The sequence below is a fragment of the Monodelphis domestica genome, chromosome 5, assembly GCF_027887165.1.
Source record: "Monodelphis domestica isolate mMonDom1 chromosome 5, mMonDom1.pri, whole genome shotgun sequence".
Classification (NCBI taxonomy): Eukaryota; Metazoa; Chordata; class Mammalia; order Didelphimorphia; family Didelphidae; genus Monodelphis; species Monodelphis domestica.
Genome location: NC_077231.1, coordinates 193,833,738 through 193,852,547, shown reverse-complemented (window position 1 = coordinate 193,852,547; position 18,810 = coordinate 193,833,738). Strand labels below are relative to the sequence as shown.

General features: G+C 35.5%; 2 protein-coding genes and 1 non-coding gene across 7 annotated transcripts in view; 2 read left to right on the top strand and 1 right to left on the bottom strand.

The window, feature by feature from the left end:
• The window catches only part of ASB15 (ankyrin repeat and SOCS box containing 15), a 77,527-nt gene extending 71,145 nt beyond the window's left edge, over nucleotides 1-6,382 (bottom strand). For 2 of the 4 annotated variants that reach the window (XM_007504234.3, XM_056799648.1), the window contains exon 1: nucleotides 6,246-6,382. The gene's annotated coding sequence lies outside the window, so the exon portion shown is untranslated. Of the gene's footprint in view, nucleotides 1-6,199 lie in introns of all 4 variants that reach the window. The other 2 variants (XM_007504231.3, XM_001365528.4) reach the window with 1 other exon arrangement.
• Nucleotides 6,260-12,075, top strand: NDUFA5 (NADH:ubiquinone oxidoreductase subunit A5). Of its 2 annotated transcripts, none has more exons than XM_001365459.4 (5): nucleotides 6,260-6,399; nucleotides 7,053-7,097; nucleotides 8,444-8,560; nucleotides 10,711-10,776; nucleotides 11,903-12,075. In XM_001365459.4, exons 1-5 carry the CDS (start codon nucleotides 6,379-6,381, stop codon nucleotides 12,002-12,004), a joined length of 351 nt encoding a protein of 116 aa, XP_001365496.1. In that variant the 5' UTR covers nucleotides 6,260-6,378; the 3' UTR covers nucleotides 12,005-12,075. The 2 variants fall into 2 exon arrangements, with proteins under 2 accessions (XP_001365496.1, XP_056655628.1); XM_056799650.1 differs by having other exon boundaries at nucleotides 6,393-6,461.
• MIR7350 (microRNA mir-7350) lies at nucleotides 10,654-10,710 on the top strand. The gene has a single exon (NR_127573.1). It is a non-coding gene; the product is annotated as a microRNA mir-7350 (primary transcript).
• Nucleotides 12,076-18,810: the final 6,735 nt, after the last annotated feature.

Genomic DNA, 18,810 nt, shown 5'->3' with positions numbered 1-18,810 from the left:
AGGCAGTTAGTTCCAAATCAGTAGATTTAAAGTCAGTTTGGGGGAATAAAGCCCAATTTTTTTTTCCTTCTTCCTCTTGACCCAAAACTCCAAGGAGAAGTATTTTTTCTCTCATATGCAAATATGCTATTGTTTCCCCTCAAAGTTTTGCTTCTTTATGCTTACTCTTTAAACAAACCCCATTCAGTGTCATCCAGGAAAAATGCTATTGCAAAGCATGCTTGAAACTCTGAAACAACAGTTTGAGTTGGTAGAGCTAAAAAGTGCAGTTTGGATCTGCTTAATTCTTATCCTGGGACTTTTTATTTTCATTGGAGATTTCCCCACTTTATTTCCTTCTCCTCAAGAATATGCCACAAGCTAGGCTGCTTATGCTACAAACCAACCTGGAATATTTTGACAAAGTTCTAAAAGTCACAACTGCTCTCAACATGCAGAGTGGAGGAAATTCAGACATCTGACAAATGAAATCTAAATGGATAATAAATATTAGGGAGGGGAAGGAAACTTTAAAAGAGATCTGGAAGCTTGTTGCTAAGTATTTTTAGTTTATTCTCCTATAATAGCAAACAAGTCTATTGGGATTGGTGAAAAGGATTTTGACCGCACTTCCTGTCTGCACTTTCTCATTGGTTTATATTATTGTATTTACTGATTGCTTTAAAGTTTAAATTTTTAAAAGTTTATCTGTATTAATCTAGTCAATACATTTCTGTAATACTGAATCATTTTAAGCTACTATGTTTTGCCTATATTGATCTTTAATTTGTACCTTTACCTCTGTTGAAGAACAAAATAACATTGTATAAGCCCATGAACATCTTGCCTAAAACCCTTGTCACTAGATCCATTGAGGATCACATGTTGCCTTTGTTAATTTTCACATAGATGATGATGGATGGATTTCAACAAAACTAGTTAAATTATATACAACCTTTAGAGAATTTAATAAGCTAAGAATTTAATTGTAATTTTAAGGGGTCTTCAGAAATAATTTTATATAACTAGTGGTTTCTGAATGGATATTATATATATATAATATATATTATGTAATAATATATTATATATATTATAATATATATAATAATATAATAATAAAGAATGTTGTATTAAAGGTAGAGAAACAAAGAAATGTTCCTACCAAGGTATATCACGAAGCCAGAAAAAAAGAGCTCCTGCAAAACTCTTCATTTTAATTCACTTCCAGCAGAACAATCTAGATTTCTTGATGATGTTCTAGACCCAAATAAGTTTCACTTTGTTTAGAAATATGTTTACCAAGATTGAAAGATTTGTTACATTTGTAAAAATTGTGACAAATATCCATCAGTTCATAGCTTTTTTTATGTCATACAGAAACTTATGTGAAATATGAGAGTGGATTTGTTTGCTATTGTAATTAACTGGGCTATTGTGAATTTTTGGGACTTTGGCACTTCTTTGACTGTGCATTATCTACTGTATTACTGTTTTATTCTGTGTACTCGCACATGGCTGACACAGTGTGTCACTGATTTTAAGCTATATATTTTTGATTTTTAAAACTTAAAAAAAAACTTTGATTTTTTTTATTGCATGTGCAATACAGTATCTGAGTTTTATTCTTCTCTCCTTTTTGTATTTGAAGCACATGTCAACAGTATTGAGATTTTTCTTTAATTTTTTTATTTTGCATTAATATAAGTTTTAAATACATTTGTTCTAATATTAATGTATACCCCAAAAGCTTTAGACTATAAAAATGATGCCATTGATTGTTTAAAAAAAATTTATGGGACTTTGCTTAATGATTATGTCAGATTCCAGGACAAGAGAATACAAAAGAGCCATTGCACAGTGCCAAAGAAACACAAAGCTAAACTGCATAGTGCCAATTGAGCACAAGGTCAAAGAGACCAACCAATCTCAATGGGATTGATGAACATTTTGAGCCAAGACAAGAGGACTTGAACTTGTTTGGGGTTTGAGGTTGTGGCTGTTTAACATGTGTTAAAGGCAGGTCTTCCTTGTCTCATATTCTACCAAGTTTCTCAAATTTGGCTCCTACCCGGCTCCTATAACCTCATCCCTTTTCTGTCTTTCATGGTGTGGCAAACTTTCTATAGTCCTAAATACTGATTGGGTAAATGCATAATTTCTTAAATCATTTTAATTGGGCCCTGATTCAAGGACCTGTTATAGGTTTGTTTTTCCTTAGATTTTTTTAGACATAAAACTTTTACATTTTGTATTATATCCACAAGTTATTTTTCTCTTTTATTTGGATTTTTCATCTTTTTTATTTTCTTTTGCAAATTGATTCATATACCTCATAACACAGCCATGCATCCCTGAGTGATCCCTGTGTTTATTATTATTCACTTCAGGGGGGCCAAGTTATTGTTGTGAACTTTTGATTTAAATTTGAGCAATTTTAGGATAAGAAACTTGCTATCTCCCAGAATTCAAAATGTGCCGTGAAGATAGATGCTTGCAGAGATCACATGCTTCACCAGAAGATCCAGAGTGAACTTTGGGATGTGAATTGAACTATGGGGGATTGAAATGCTTTGTTTTGAATATATACTCTTATGCCAAAGGGGACTGCCCCCAAATTGGCTTTTTGTCAACCTAGTAATCATTGGTTTTGTTCTCTTTTCCTTTTATCCACAAATTATTACAATCTTTAAGTTGATTATATTTCCATGATCTTTTTGGGGAAACTAGTTTCCCAATAGGATCACAGGGGGGTATGTGTAAATGAACATTTTGAGCCTTTGGACTTCATCCCTCAGAAGTACTTTGTATTTCCCAAAATTCCATTTTCCTGCATCCCCATGTTTTGCTTTGATTGTATTTTAACTGGCTGTTGTAAAGATTAAAATTTAGGGGAGACTGAGGCAGGTAGAAATTAGTTTCTCTCTGCAAGGAGTATTATATTTTTTAGAGGTTTATTAAGGATTAAGGATTAAAGAAAATACAGGATAAGGAAAACGTGCCGAGGCCAGAGGCCTAGACAAGACCTCACCTACATTATGGAAAGAGCCACATCTGCTCCAAAACGGAAGTCCAAAAAGAGAGAGAGCCCCGCCTACAGGGAAGACCCTTTAAATAAAATTTTGTTCTCGTCACAGGTGAGAATTCCATGAGATTACAAAGCATTTTGGGGAAGTGGAGCAAGGGCTTGTGGGGATTGAAGTCCAGAGTTCAAATCTCAATTTTACACTGTAACTCCTCCTTCTCTCTCTCTCGGACCTGCAACTGGGCTGAAGGCAGGCAGTTCTTCTGTTTTAGTTATCATTAATAAAACTTTATAAAATATAATATTTAGTTATTGATTATTAATTGAAAAACCCATAATGAAAAAGAAGAGTAAAACCAAAAAGACAATGCATACAATGATTACAACAATATTAATGCACTACAGAATGTAAAAAACAACAAAAAAATCCTAGTCAAATACAATGGTCATTGTTAATATTTTAATGCCCATTTTGGGCTTTCCCCCTAACTTGTATTTTTAGGTTGGATGCTGAGAGGGAGAACTACTCCAGAAAGGTACTCTGTGGGGCTACATTTCTATAGCTTATAGCTACTATCAATTGCTGGGAGCCATCAGACCATGATGCCTTGATAGAGTTACACGTGGTAGCTGGGGAGACCAGAGTGGTCCATGGCGAGATGTGATTGCCCACCAAACCCCCTTTACATGACCTCTTTCATCAATTCCCCTTACCTATGAATTGGCATGATTATTATTCCCCCTAGTTTCAAAATAAAAAATGCAAGAGCAAAATAGCTGTACCCTAATTCCCCAAAACATCACCAAAAGATCAGACCCTTAAACCCAATCCCCAAAAGACCATCATGGGTTAACTTTTACTTAGGTATATAATTCCCAGAAAAAACACAGCTACAGGCCAAGCCCAAAACTTTCCCACTCACAGAAGCCAATTCTCATGAAGTCAGCACACAAATCAATCATAGAGGCCTAAGCAATAAGTACAAGTACATCAAGCTTCAGTATGCCTCAGTGACTCGATTACACAAATCAGTAACTCAGGAACTCCCTAGAAGCCACCAGTCTAAATTTGAATTATGTTCCCAGTACCCCTCAGTCCCTATGATATGATTGTTGAATTGTCTTCTAAGAACTGCTGATTAATTATTCCATTTTATTAAAAGTAATAAATAATTTTCCTTGATTGTTTGTAAGCTCAAAACTTCTCTCAAGGTAATGAGAAAATCAAGCCACCTATGATGAAATCATTTATCTTGTGTGCAACCTTTATTCTGTCTTTAATCACAATACAAAAATATAGAATGTTAATCAAGTGATTTGTTAAAAGTTAATGTATAACTTTTCCAATTATCTCTCTTTGATTTTGTAAACTTGCATGCCAAGAAAATGGGTATAAAAATAAAGACCAGACATTGAGATGGCGGAGCAGCTGTTAGGTGCAAAGCAATCTCATGGCTGTTATGAGTAAGCTGTCTTCCGTTTGTTAATTTTGTTGACTGATAGTTTGCCACCAGTCGGGAAACCCTGGAGTCATGGGCAAGGGTGGACTTTGTCCGGGGCAATGAATGTGTTCATCTTTAATAGACAGTCAGTTGACACAACTAGTTCAAAGCAAAGGCATTTATTAAAATGACATTGTAAGAGCCAAAGCTATGAAAACAACAACTCAACAAACATGAGGTATGCTCTTCCACAAAATGTTGTTCAGTTGTTTCTTAGTCATGTCAGACTGTGATTCCATTTGAGGTAAAGATACTGGAGTGGCTTGCCACTTCCTTTTTACTCATTTTACAGATGAGGAAACTAAGGCTAGTAAATACCTGAGGCCAGATTTGACCTACAGTCTTTCTGACTCCAGACCTTGCACTCTATCTACTGCATCACCTAGCTCCTCTTTCTCACAAATTCACATAAAGAGCAACAGCAGGCACACATATAGAGGAGTAGAGAGGAATACATATAGGAGACATGGGTAGCTAAGATAACTCAAACCGTGCACTACAATACCCTAAAGTCTTTTTTTATGGTGCTCTCATGATATTCTCCCAGGGCACAACATCTCTTTTGGGCATGTCCCTACATGGAGCTCTCAGGGGCTGCTCCTTTCTGCAATTCAATAACTCTACAGTAGGACTCTTTTGTATGTTCTCTCCTGGATGGGTCGGAGAGAAGATGGAAATCCTCTTTCCCCCAATCCCTGCTACACTCTAAAAGAGACAAGGGAAAAGGTCACTCCAATAGTAAGTAACTAGGCTGGCACTGTCTCAGTTGTTCCCATCCTGACAATAATAAGCAGAAGTGGTTGAATGGAACAAAACAACAAATAGTAGGATGGAGTATATCATTTCAATTGGTTATGAATAAATGAGATGTCAGAGTACAGGGCTTAAAAATAGAGAAATTGTTGATGGGGCAGCCTTTCCCCCCTGTTCATTCAATTGTTTCAGTTGTCCCTGCCTCTTTATGACTCCAGTAAAGAGTTTTCTTGGTAGGGATAAGAGAGAGGTTTGCCATTTCCTTCTCCAGCTCATTCAACAGATGAGGAAATGAAGGAAAAAGGGTTAAATGACTTGCCCAAAATCACTCAGATAGTTTCTGCTCCTAGTGTTCCTACTAAAACATCCACCGTGACTGGATGACTGATGAATACAAACACACATTATTGCTGAATTTATGAAACAGCTAAAGTTCATACAGCTAACCAATTACCAACACAGATTGTCTATCCTGCAGCCTGAGAAGTTCTTTTTCACTTTGTGCAAGATAACTCATTATTTAACTGGAAGCCCCGGGGTGATCAAGAGCACTGGACAAAAATCATAGCAAAGGAGAAGACCTGGAGAATTCACAAGACCATCCATTTTCCCTTCCTGATCTGAATGAAAGTCAAAACTCCTCTCCTCCAACAAGAGGACGAAATTACCATAGATTGAAGACAATGAAGATATGGAGCACCCCTAACGACAGAGAGAGCAACAAAAATATGACTCTGTGTGTGTGTGTGTGTGTGTGTGATATATTGTCATTCTCGGTCACCGAGAGACTACCACTATATATATATAAAATACTGGTATACGCATGTGCTTAGACCCTGCACTTTAAGACGAGGTCATCTCATGATTTTATACGCATGCGCCCTTCCATTAAGTGTCCTGGGAATTAGAGCGCGTGCGCCAAACCTCAAACCAAGCCCCAAACCTGGAACTGAAGAGTGAGGGTGCTCCTCTCTCGGTCCATCCAGTACCTCTGTGGGCCTGTGGTGTGAGCTCCGTTGCTACGGGCGACCGTAGGCTCTAGATTTTCGGTAGTGGATTCAACGGGTCTGAGAGCAGCTCCCTCCCAGAGTGCTGTGCGGCGACGCCTGCTGGTTTGCTGTCATGGCTGGGGTGTTGAAGAAGGTGAGTGAGTCCTTTGGAGGTCAGACGGGGTGCAGATGGAGTTTGGGAGGGTGACCCCCCAGGTAGCCGAATCTGTGGGGCTGGGGTAGAGAGTGGGCTGCTCCGTGCCTCCTCTCTGAGGAGACCGAGGCCGCAAAAGGTTTCTCTGACTTGGGTAATGGGGCAGCCTTGGCCGGGGGTGCGCAGAGGACCTACTGCCTCTTGCAACCAGTTTGAAGGGAGACCTCTGTGAATTTGAGCCTGGGTGGTACTGTTTGCTTCATCCACCTCCTCCGCCTTTCCTCCCCTCTCTTCCCTTCCTCTTCTCCACCTCCTCCCTTCTCCTGCCTCCCCTTTCCCACTCCCCTACCCTTTTTACTCCCCTCCTTTCTTTTCTTCCTCCTCCCCTTCCCCCTTACTCCTTCTTCTGTTCCCTTCCCATGACCCTTTCTCCCCTTCCCTTCTTCCCTCCTACCTTTCCTTCTTTTATCCTTCCTTTATCCTCCTCCCACTTTTTCTCTCTTCACCTTCCCTTAAGCTCTTTCCTCCTCCCTCCCCTTTCACACTCCTCCCCTTTCTCTTCTCCCTCCTCCTCTTCTTCCCCCTGTCCCCACAGTAGACCAGGGAGGACAACCGGATTAACTGGGAATGACTAGAGTATTTTATTTTTGTAGACCACAGGTCTGGTTGGACTGGCAGTATGTGAGACCCCACGGGAGGTATGTGCCGACTTTCTTTGTGTATTTCTCTACTCTGGTCTTGCATGTAAAGTCTTTATAGGGCACTAATTGTAATTGCCAATGCCATCCTCTGGGCAAGGGTACTTGGACATTTCCCTAGTCCAAGCGATCCAAATTCAGATATCTAGTTGCAGCTGAAGCATTGAATGATTTAATGCTTTTATAATGCTGGAGTCACCATAAATGATAAACATAAAATATTTAGCTCCATTTCAGATGAGAAGACAGAGGCCCGGAGAAAAGTCACAGTAGTAAGTGGAGGAAACTGTCTTCAAAATAGATCGAATAACTGCATGTTAAGTGTTCTTTTCACTATATTTTTCTAACTGTATTGAAATAAGTTAACTGTTGAGGTTTTATAGAATTTAGAGAAATCATTTTAATTCCAGGATTCATTTGAGACTATTGAAGTGATAATATTTCTTTTAACCTCCTCCTTTTGCAGGCATGGACAAAATATTTTCTTTATTTGGACTTATTCTACTAAGTTGGGAAATTAGTTGAGAATTTAAATAAGCAAAATATATTACCTGTCTTTCCCAGTCTGTCGCTAAATAGAAAGGTGATTGAGAATTTTGTTATTTGTATGATTTAAACTTTAACATTTTTTATGATGACATAAAATTAGGCTGCTTAGTTTTTATTTAAGTAAACATTATACACAAAATCCCTTATTCATATATATAATTAGTAAATGTTTGCACTTGTTTCAGTTGAACCTGGACTCTAAACCATGGTATTTTTTTTCATTATACTACTTTGTCCCAAGTTTGTAAACATGAGAATACTCATATAAAATTCCTTGTATATTCTTTGTATAATCATATGATCATATAAAATATATTCTTTGTATAAATCAAGTACTATCATTCTATTCTTTTTTATTAATGTAGGAAAAATCCCTAAAATATATAAACAATTTATTTAAATAATTTATTTTGCTTTTAATTAGAAAGCATTAACCATTCATCATTTATTCCTTTACTATTTTTACAGGTTCATTTTATAGCTAAAAAACTTTGCCTGTCAAAATCTGGCATAATAATATTCCTCCCAAGGGAAGGATGAAAGAATATTTTCTATGTGGAAAAACTGAGACAAAGAGTAGTTACATGATTTTCCAAAGTCAGTAACAAACTTAGCACTAGAACCTGTCCCCTAGCTCATGACTGCCTTTAATTAGCATCATAAAATACACCGTGAATTTGATTTGGTATAAATATTTGTTGTTATTATGGTAACTTCAATATTAATTTTTTAAAAGTATTGTTTGAAGTATTTAATATTATTTTAAACTTATAAAACTTTTGCAACTGCCTTTTCAGCGGCTAAAATTATTATACGACAAGATTCTTAATACTCTTCAGTTAATGCCCGCAAATGCAGCATATAGAAAATATACAGAACAGATTACAAATGAAAGAATGAATATGGTGAAAGAGGTAAGTAGCCAGCATTTTTCATCAGGTCTGTGGTGCCCAATGAAGTCTGTGAGCAAAAATTATATTTATTCTCCTTTCCTTATCTTTTGTCACTTTCTTTCATTCCAACAATCATTTATTCCTTACTATTCTCCCTAGCACTTTGATCATTGTCCCTAGTCTTCTACCTTTGCTAGTTACTACTTGCCCTTTATTTTTAAAAGAATTTTCCTTTTTATTTAACCTGTATAATTTGTCTTCCCTCTAAGATCTTAAATCTTAGAATTTAAGAGTTGGGAGAAGGATCTCAATAGACACCTATTCTGATCCATATCTAAAAAAATTCTCTTTACAGCATACTGTGAATTTAATGACCATTTCTATGCCAGTGATTTTCAAATCTATTTTGCCCCAGACTTTCTTCTGCTTTCCAGTCTGGCCTACCCAACTACCTTTAAGACATCTTGAACTGGATGCCCAATAGACATCTGAAATTCAATATGTCCAAAATAGAATTCATTATCTTTCCCCCTATACCCTCCACCTCTGTTACCTTCCCTGTTACTGTTAAAGATTCTTGAAATAGCTTACTGTGGCTCTATCTGCTCCAAGTCTTTGCACACTTCAGTTTATCTTCTGCTCAACAGCTCAAGCGATTTTCCTGAAAGGTAGGTTGGATCTTGATATACCCTCTTTCCTTCTCCCTCCCATCTCAGACTTTCAAAAATAGCTCACTGTTGCCTCCAGGATGAAATATAAAATGCTTAAAAAAATTTTTTTTTGACATTCAAAACCTTTCATAAGCCAGCCCTCTTATTCCTTTCCAGTCTTCTTATACCTTATTTTCAACACATACTCTGATTCAGTGACACTGATCCATGGATAAGACACTTCAAGTCTGAGCACTGATCTTTTCGCTGTGTCTAGAATGCTTTCCTTCTGTCTCCTAATATCCCTGGCGCTCTTTACCTATTTGCAACTTCCTACCTTTGTTCTTACCACTCATTATCACAAACATGGCTCCTGTGAATTTATATTTCACCAAAACCCATGTTTTCACTTTCAAAAGAACTCTTATCTTTTCCATGCCTTCTTTATCCTGTTTTTATAATTTTTTAAGTCACAAGTATATAACTTTAAATTTATCTCTATCAAATTGTATTTTACCTGATTTAGATCAGAACTCTATCTAAAGACCATTTTAGACTTAATTTCCATCCAGTGTGTTAGCCATTCTAGCTTTATGCCATCTGCACCTAGGCCTTTATTCAAATCATTAATCAAAAGATTACTAAATAGCACAGAATCAACCATACATATCTGGGGAATTCCACTGAAGATCTTCCAAGGCTGTCAGAAGATCATAGATTTAGAGTTAAAAGAGCCTTTAGTTTTTATTTAATCTAGCTTCTCATTTAACAGATTTAACCTGAGGCCCAGAGAAGTGATTTCTTGCTTAGGATTACATAGGCAATCCAAATTCTCTCATTTAAAATCCACTATACTTTCCATTCTAACATTATATTGTGGTGAAATATTTCTTTGAATCTCTTCGGAAGGCTGATTCTGAACTATGCCAGTTGTTTCTTTTTTATTTTTTAAACCTTTACTTCCCATCTTAGAATCAATACTGTGTATTGGTTCTAAGGCAGAAGAATGGTAAGGACTAGGCAGTGGGAGTGAAGTGATTTGCCCAGGATCACACAGCTAGGAAGTGTCTAAATCGAGATTTGAACCCAGGATCTCCTGTCTGAGTCTGGCTCTTAGTGCACTGAGCCACCTGGCTGTTCCCTATGCCAGTCTTTTCAACAGAAGAATAAATGTGTCTCGTGCAGACTAGTGATATCCTTAGCCTCTTTGTTTTAGAAATATAAAATGAAGTTTTCCAGTTCAGTCATTTGTATGGGTTAGCATATGATACTTAATCTTAAAAACATATCAAACATTTTAATTATGAGAAAAATTCAGTGAAGTAGTTAGAGAGGATAATTGGACTCTAGCAGGTATTTGATTAGATACTTACAAGAACTTAATTTGATCAAACCCTGAAAGATTTAAGTAGTATAATTGTAATATTTTTTAAGTACAAAATTTCTGATATATGATTTGCAGATATTCAGACATTGGGCCTCAACATTTAAAAGCATGTTTTTGCTTTCTGTCTGATATAGGAAACAGATCTTCAGAAACTAGAAGATCAGCTTCAGAGTGGCCAGCTAGAAGAGGTGATTCTTCAGGTATAAATTAACAAAACAACTTTAGTAATTTAAATTTAAATTTAAAATATTTGGGATTAAGTATTTATCTACCTTAGCATTTGGGAAGGGGAGAGAGAAAATGTCCTAGTAAGAAAGGCAAAACAAAGCTATTGTACTATATACCTTTAAAGGTAGCGTAATTGAAAGTTTTACCTTCTCTTATTGGCAATTTTTCTCTCTGGGTTTAAAGGTGAGAAGTGATGTTTCTAATGAGACAATAAATATAACATATTATACCCAACCTTTTAGCTCACTTTAACCATAAGGGGAAATGAGTATTTTTGATCTTCATATATGTTGTTAATATTCAAAGCCTGGCTGTATTTTTGCAACTGTAGACATAATTGGGGCACTTTGAATCTTCTGGGTTGGCCAGGGAGATGCTGGATTTTTGAAACTTGGTTGATTGAAGTTTCATTATAGATTTTATTCACTGCAAATGTGTTTCTTTGTTAAAGGAAAACTATGGAAAAAGTAAAACACCTGAATTTAATTTTTTTTTTAAACCCTTACCTTCAGTCTTGGAGTCAATACTGTTTATCGGCTCCAAGGCAGAAGAGCGGTAAGGGCTAGGCAATGGGGGTTAAATGCCTTGCCCAGGGTCACACAGCTCGGAAGTGTCTGAGGCCAGATTTGAATGTAGGACCTCCAGTCTCTAGGCCTGACTCTCAATCCACTGAGCTACCCAGCTGCCCCCTGAATTTAATTTTAACGATGCTACTTTTTATTTTTAATTTTTAAGAGTATCACTATATTAAAATGAATTAGAAAACAGTTTTGAAATTGAAAATTTATTAAGAAATTTTTTATTTTAACTAAATTCAGAAATTGTATGAATATTGCAGGTTTTAGAAGGTACCTTTTTTTTGTTCAAGTTGGCCCAAGGTGTTTTAATGTGTTTAGTAGTCCATAAACTAGTGCTAGAACATGCTTCAGGTAAGAGGTTGAACTTGATGCTATCTGAACCCTTTCTGGGTCTTAACATTTTCTGACTAATCTGAAAAGTGGTAATCAGAGCAGCTTAAATAGAATCTATTAGTAGTTATGAATGTGAATCAAATAGCATGTTCATAATGTCACCTTTCCCCCCTTTTTTAATTAACAGGCTGAAAATGAATTATCTCTGGCAAGAAAAATGTTGATTTGGAAACCTTGGGAACCTTTACTGGAAGAACCACCAGCCAACCAATGGAAATGGCCATTGTAATCAACTTTAAATATCAGTGGTGTATAAATTTTTTTTAAAAGAATCATTAAACACCTGTTTAACTATTAAAATATCTTTGAATTATTGTAATTTTCTCAAACAAAGCAGTTAGGGATATAAACTAGTGATAGGATTAATTTTAAAATATGATAGGGAAAGACCATGGTCATTTTAACTTGAGTCAATACATGTCCAGTTGAATAATTTACCTTCTGTATACCCTTATTTGCCATTTTCCCCCCCTATTCATGCTTTTTCCAGGAGGACATGTATTTACAATCTGGAGGGTGCAGGGAGACAGTAGCATTCTACATCTAGTGCTACAATATTTTATTTTTCCCCTATTACATGTAAAAACAATTTTTAACATTCTTTTTTTTATGTTTTTGAGTTCCAAAATTTCTCCCTTCTTTTCACTGTTCCTCCCTATTCTCCCCCACTCCCTGAGACAACAAGCAATCTGATATAGATTTTATATATGTAATCACTTAAAACATTTTTCCATACTGTTTTGTGGAAGAGTTGTCAAATGGAAAAAAAAAGAAGAAAATTAAATTTAGTATATGTTTCAGTTTGCATTCAGACTCTAGTTCTTTCTTGGAGGGAAGATGGCATTTTTTTTTTTACTATTAGCATGAATAGCTCTGGGATTGTCTTGGAACACTATATGGCTTAGAATAGGTTATTCATAGACATTCATCAAGAAATATTCCTGTCTCTTTGTACAGTGTTCTGAGTTCTGCTTACTTTACTTTGCATCATTTCATGTAAGTCTGCAGATTTTTCTGAAATTTTCTTGCTTATAATTTCTGAAAGCACAATAGTATTCCATAACTATCATATACCACACCTTGTTCAGCCATTCCCCAACTGATGGATAACCCCTCAGTTTCCAGTTCTTTGCTACCAAAAAAAAAAAAGCTTCAAGAAATTATTTCTACACATTTTTTCTACAGTATTTTGTACACAAATAGGTCCTTTACTCCTTTTTTTAGATCTCTTTGGGGTACAGATCTAGTAATAGTAATAAATGATGGATCAAAGGGTATGATATATTAAACATGACTACATCTGTTATCAACACCAGAGATGCCAAAAACGTCCTCCCAAAATACATTTTTTAAAGAAGAAATCCTTAACCTCATTTCTAATTTTTTTTTACCTTAATATCCTTACTGTTGTATTGATTTAGAATCGTGAGACTATATTTCCTAGAGTCCTAGAGACTATATTTCCCACAATTTCCTTTTCCTGTCATGTGTCATGTGTTAATTTTATATTCAGTTTCCATTGTTTTCTCTCTGCGGAAGCGTGGGCTGGTAGTAGCAGCTTGGAAGTAGGCACGGCTGGTCTTTTTCTCTACTTTTACTTTTCCCTTTGCTCTAAGTAAATTTTTAATAAATAGTATTAAAATAATACTTGGAATATTGAATATTAATTTTAATCTTTGCAATTGGCGACCATGAAGGGATAGTTTAGTATTTGTACATAGTAGGCACTTAATAAATGCCGTTGACTTGATTTGACTAGCTAAAAGGCACTAGCTGAATACTTTGCAGCATTCTTCTGATAAAGCCACTAGATAACAGCTGATAAAAGAATTTATTAAAATAGGAAGCAGAAGAGATAAGATACTCCATTTAAAATAGCCACAGAGAAATAAAATACCTAAAAGTATACCTGCCAAAACAGGAACTATCTGAACACATTTAGAAAATACTTTTTACACAAAGTCAGATCAAAATAATTGCAGAAATATTAATTGTCATGGATGGACAAAGCCAATATAATTAAAATGACAATCCTACCCAAATTAACCTACTTATTCAATGCTATGCCAATCAAATAACCAAAAAATTACCTCACTTAGATAGAAGCAATAAATTTAATTTGGAAGAACAAAAAATCAAGATATAGAACTAATGAAAAAAAAACATAGAGGAAGGAGGTCAAGCTGTACCAGATTTTAAACTATTATAAAAAAGTATCAAAACTCTCTGGTGCTGGCTAAGAAAGAGAGATATAGATCAGTGGAACAGGAAAGACAGAACAAACAGTAAAAGATTATAGTAACCTTGTATTTGACAAAAGTATAGATTCAAGATATTGAGGTAAGAAATCACTATTTGGTAAAAATTGCTGGGACAACTGGAAAGTTTTGGCAAAAATTAGGCATAGACCACTATCTTTTTTTTTTTTAAATCCTTACCTTCTGTCTTGGAGTCAATACTGTGTATTGGCTCCAAGGCAGAAGAGTGGTAAGGGCTAGGCAGTGGGGGTCACGTGACTTGTCCAGGGTCACACAGCTGGGAAGTGTCTGAGGCCAGATTTGAACCTAGGACCTCCCATCTCTAGGGCTGGTTCTCAATCCACTGAGCTCATAGACCACTATCTTTTTTTTTTTTTTAATAAACCCTTACCTTCTGTCTTGGAGACAATACTGTGTATTGGCTTCAAGGCAGAAGAGTGGTAAGGGTTAGGCAATGGGGGTCAAGTGACTTGCCCCCGGTCACACAGCTGGGAAGTGTATGAGGCCAGATTTGAACCTAGGACCTCCCGTCTCCAGGCCTGGCTCTCAATCCACTAAGCTACCCAGCTGCCCCCGTAGACCACTATCTTAACACTATTTACTAGGATCAAAATGGATACATGTTCTTTATATAAAAGGAGATATAAATAAATAAGAATAGGGAATGTATTACCAGATTCATGGAAAGAATTTATGAGTCAGTGAGAATTGGAGAGCATTATGAGGTGTAAAATGAATAATTTACAGTACATTAAATTGAAAAGTTTTTGAACAAGTAAAAAAATTGCCAAGATTAGAAGGAAAGCCGAAAATTGGGAAAACATTTTCAGAATCTATTGCACAGAAGTCAAATTCATATGAATAAGAACCATCCCCCTATTGATAAATGGGCAAAATATTTGGACAGTTTTCAGATGAAGAAATCAAAGCTATAAGTATATGAAAAAAATGCTCTAAATCAATCCTGATTTGGGAAATGCAAACCAAAACAATTCTAAAGTATCAACTCACTCTTAAAAGACTGTCTACAATGATAGAAGGGCAAAATGAGAAATGTTGGAGGGGATGTGGAAAAGTGGGGTCACTCTTGGTGGAACTGTGAATTGATCAAACCTTTTTGGAGAGCAATTTGGCCCCCAAAGCTATAAAACTGTATATCTCCTTAGTCTCAGCAATACCAGTGCTTGGATCTATTTCTGAAGGGATCAGAGAAAAGGAAAAGAACCTCTATATTCCAAAATACTTATAGCAGATCTCTTTGTGTTGGCAAAGACCTTGAAACTAAGGGGATGCCCATCAAGAGGGCTAAACAATTGTAGTATACAATTGTGATGGAATATTATTGTGTCATAAGAAACAATAAGCGGATAAATTTTTTAAAAACTTGGAAAGAACTACATGAGAAAATGAAGAGTGAAACAAGTAGAACCAAAAGAACATATATACCTAAAGACTTAATATTTGAAGAATAAACTTGTAAACTTTCACCTCCAAACAATGAATTGAAAAATGGAAACACACAAGATAGAATCTATATATACATTTGTTTGCCAGATGATACTTTTTATGGTGTGGGGAGGTGAGGGAGTACCTGAGATACCTCGAGATAAATTCTATTAATAAAAAAAGTTATAAACAATCAAAACATTATTAAAGATTTATTTTATATTAAAAATATTTACAAACCAATATGGATAAAGTTGGACAGTGTTAAATATTGTATGAAAAATAAGGAGAATCGAAAGGATATTTTTTAAAATGCTGCCATAAAAATTACCTTTCAATTTTTACTATGAGGACATCCTAAATTCTCTATTCTCAATTTCCTTCAACTAAAATTTGAATTTTTCTTATGGAAATATTACATCTTACTAGTGTAAGATTTAAATCAATGTTCAATACTCCAAGTATTATATTTTATAAAGTTTATTAATAATTACTTGAAGTAAAGGAATAAAAAGGTAATAGAAGTACAAAAACATAATTATCTAACCAAAATAAAACCACATGAATAGTTTTCTCATCTCTCCCAAAAAGACTGCTTCAGTCAGCTGCAGATCAGGGGAAGAGAAAAAGAGAGGCGGGGCTACCCAAAGTTTATAACCTCTCTACCTTAGCACCTAACATGAGAAGGAACATGGGATGCTGGGAATTGTAGTTCTAGGGTTCAAATTGTATTTACACACCAGGAATATTCCAGTGCTTTAGAATGACTTGAACTTTAATGAAATAGAGCTATCCCATCAATTAAAGATAATACAAATCCATTGATAGCAAAATAGGTATGATGTTGCTTTTTTGAAGCCAGTAAAATAAAAAAGATAATACAATTGGATTTTGCCATGGTGTCATTCTTTTAATCATTGTAAAGCAATCGGCCTAGGAAAGTATCTTATTATTTAATTTAAAAAATTTAAGAACCTACTATATACAAAGCATTATACACAAGGAATATAAACAGCCAAACCAAACAGAAGAATTTTTCCTGTCACTGTTCTTGCCTTTGTTGCTTAGAGTTCAAACCCTTTACTCGCACACCAGTCTCACTATTCCTTCTCCATTATTTATGACTGAAGTGTGGTTTGGAAATTTCTGGCTGTACTAAAAAGCAGAGAAGGTAATTAAGAGGAGATACAGGAGACTGGTTAATAGAGGACTTCATGTGGGAGTGCTTGACATTTTTCTTTCATGTTAACATTGCTTGATATTTTGTTGATTGCCTTTCATCTGTGAATGTGGAGGATTGTTCAAAGAGGAAGCAAAGTCATAGACTTTCTACTTTTTAAGAACTTCTGAATACTATTTCTTTAACAATATAAATTTGGAATCCAGACAGGGTATTTAATGTTCAATTGCTTTTAGCCATGGGATTTGGAGGTATGAGTTACCCCTTGCATACATGACAGACTATTGATAGAACCACTTGGCTGGTGATTTGAGCACCATCTGGTGCATGACTAGGATATTATATTCTCTCCCTAGATTATTGATGTTATATTTGTCAATTCACTATCTTCCCAAGTGACCCCACTGAACCTTAGTCTGAGAACTGAGGAAGAAGCAAATGTTATTTTAATGTATTCTCAGCAGAACAAGCATGCATGTAGGAACCAGTCTCCTAAGGAGAGGAACCCATTAGATACAAAATTAGCCAGATTTTATTGTTTGAAAGATAAGAAAGAGAAAAAAAAGAGGAAAAAACCCAAGATTATTGCTTGAGGGACAGGATGTAATAGCAGATTCTTGTCAGTAACTCCTTGGAGTGCTTTTTGGGGTCTTCAGGAGATAGACTGATATGTTATCTTATCTAGAAATCTCTGGAGCTCTTCCTGGTGAGAGAATGATCATCATATCAGGAAAGGTTGCTAGGATTTCTCTTAGTCCAGGTTCTGTTGGTACAGTTAGGGCAGAGTTAAATTGGTTGGTCCCAGTTCTTCAAGCTTAATTTATAGTTGCAAAGGATTATTGTTATGTATCAGAAACCCCTGGAAAAAAATGGAGCCTTGAGCAATATTATAGTTACTATTCCTTTCACTTTCTTGTTAGACACCACCATTCTCTAAATTTAAGGAAGGTGGTTAATGAGTGGATTTGGACTGCTTATACTATAGTGCCATAAAATGTCTGATGGGCTATTCTTACTATGCACATGCAGTCACAACATTATAAAATATTGATGCTAAGGAGTAGGAACCTAAAACCTTTCTAAAGATCTTAGCATTTGAAAAGAGGACCAATATTTATATTTGCCTAGAGATGGAAATATTCAAACTTACCAGTTATTCATGGTAAAATTTTGACACCCATTGGGGGGAAGAATTGTGTCTGTGTGCATGTTTTTTGTATCCTCTACAGCACAGAGTTAACTACCTAATCTATATAACTACCTACCTATATAAACTCAGTTCTAGAATGATTGTTCTCTCACTTTTTTCTAAGGTTAAAAATAACTGTTTTTTTCTCTTTTTAATTTAAAGTCATAGAAAACAACGCCAATTTAGAAGAGTTAGCTCTGCTGGTCTTAAAGAGACATGCCTGAATATGATAGCTTCTAAAATGTCATCACCATCATCATCAAGCATGTCTTCAGCTCTTATTATATAAAAGGCACTGTGCTAAACACTGGGAATATAATGAAAGGGAAAAACATAGTTGGTCCCTGCTTTCAAGAAGTTCAAATTTTAATGGAAGAGAGAACTTGTAAATAACTATGTACATACCAGATATATGCAATGTAAATGACTAGGAATCTCATAGGAAAGGAGGAGGGTTTTAATTAAAGCTTGAAGGAAGCCAGGGAAGCCAGGAAATATGAGGAAGAAGAGCTTTCTAAACATAGGAGAAAGCCTGTGAAAAGGCAGTGAATTAGGAGCTGAATGTGAACTCTTAAGATTATTCTACTAAAAAAAATAGCATGCCATCTTGAAACTTAGAAGATTGCCAAATCTACTGTCATTAGAAAGAATACAATTTTTTTGTGCTTTTTTTTGGGGGGGGGGGAGCTTTATTAAGCACATATTAAGTGGTTAATAAATTCTTGTTGATTGGTAACTAAATCCAATTTTTTCCCCTAGTTCATACTGAACATGTTCCCATCTTTTCCTTATGCTGGTTCCTCTATTTAGAATGTTTTTCTTTCCCCATCTCTAAATTCTTGCTACATGCAAATGCTAGCTTATTAATTTATCTATTTATTTTTAACATTCATTTAAAAACAACAATTTTTTGAATTCCAGCCTTCCAATCCCTCACCTACCTACTGAAAAGGCAAGCAATC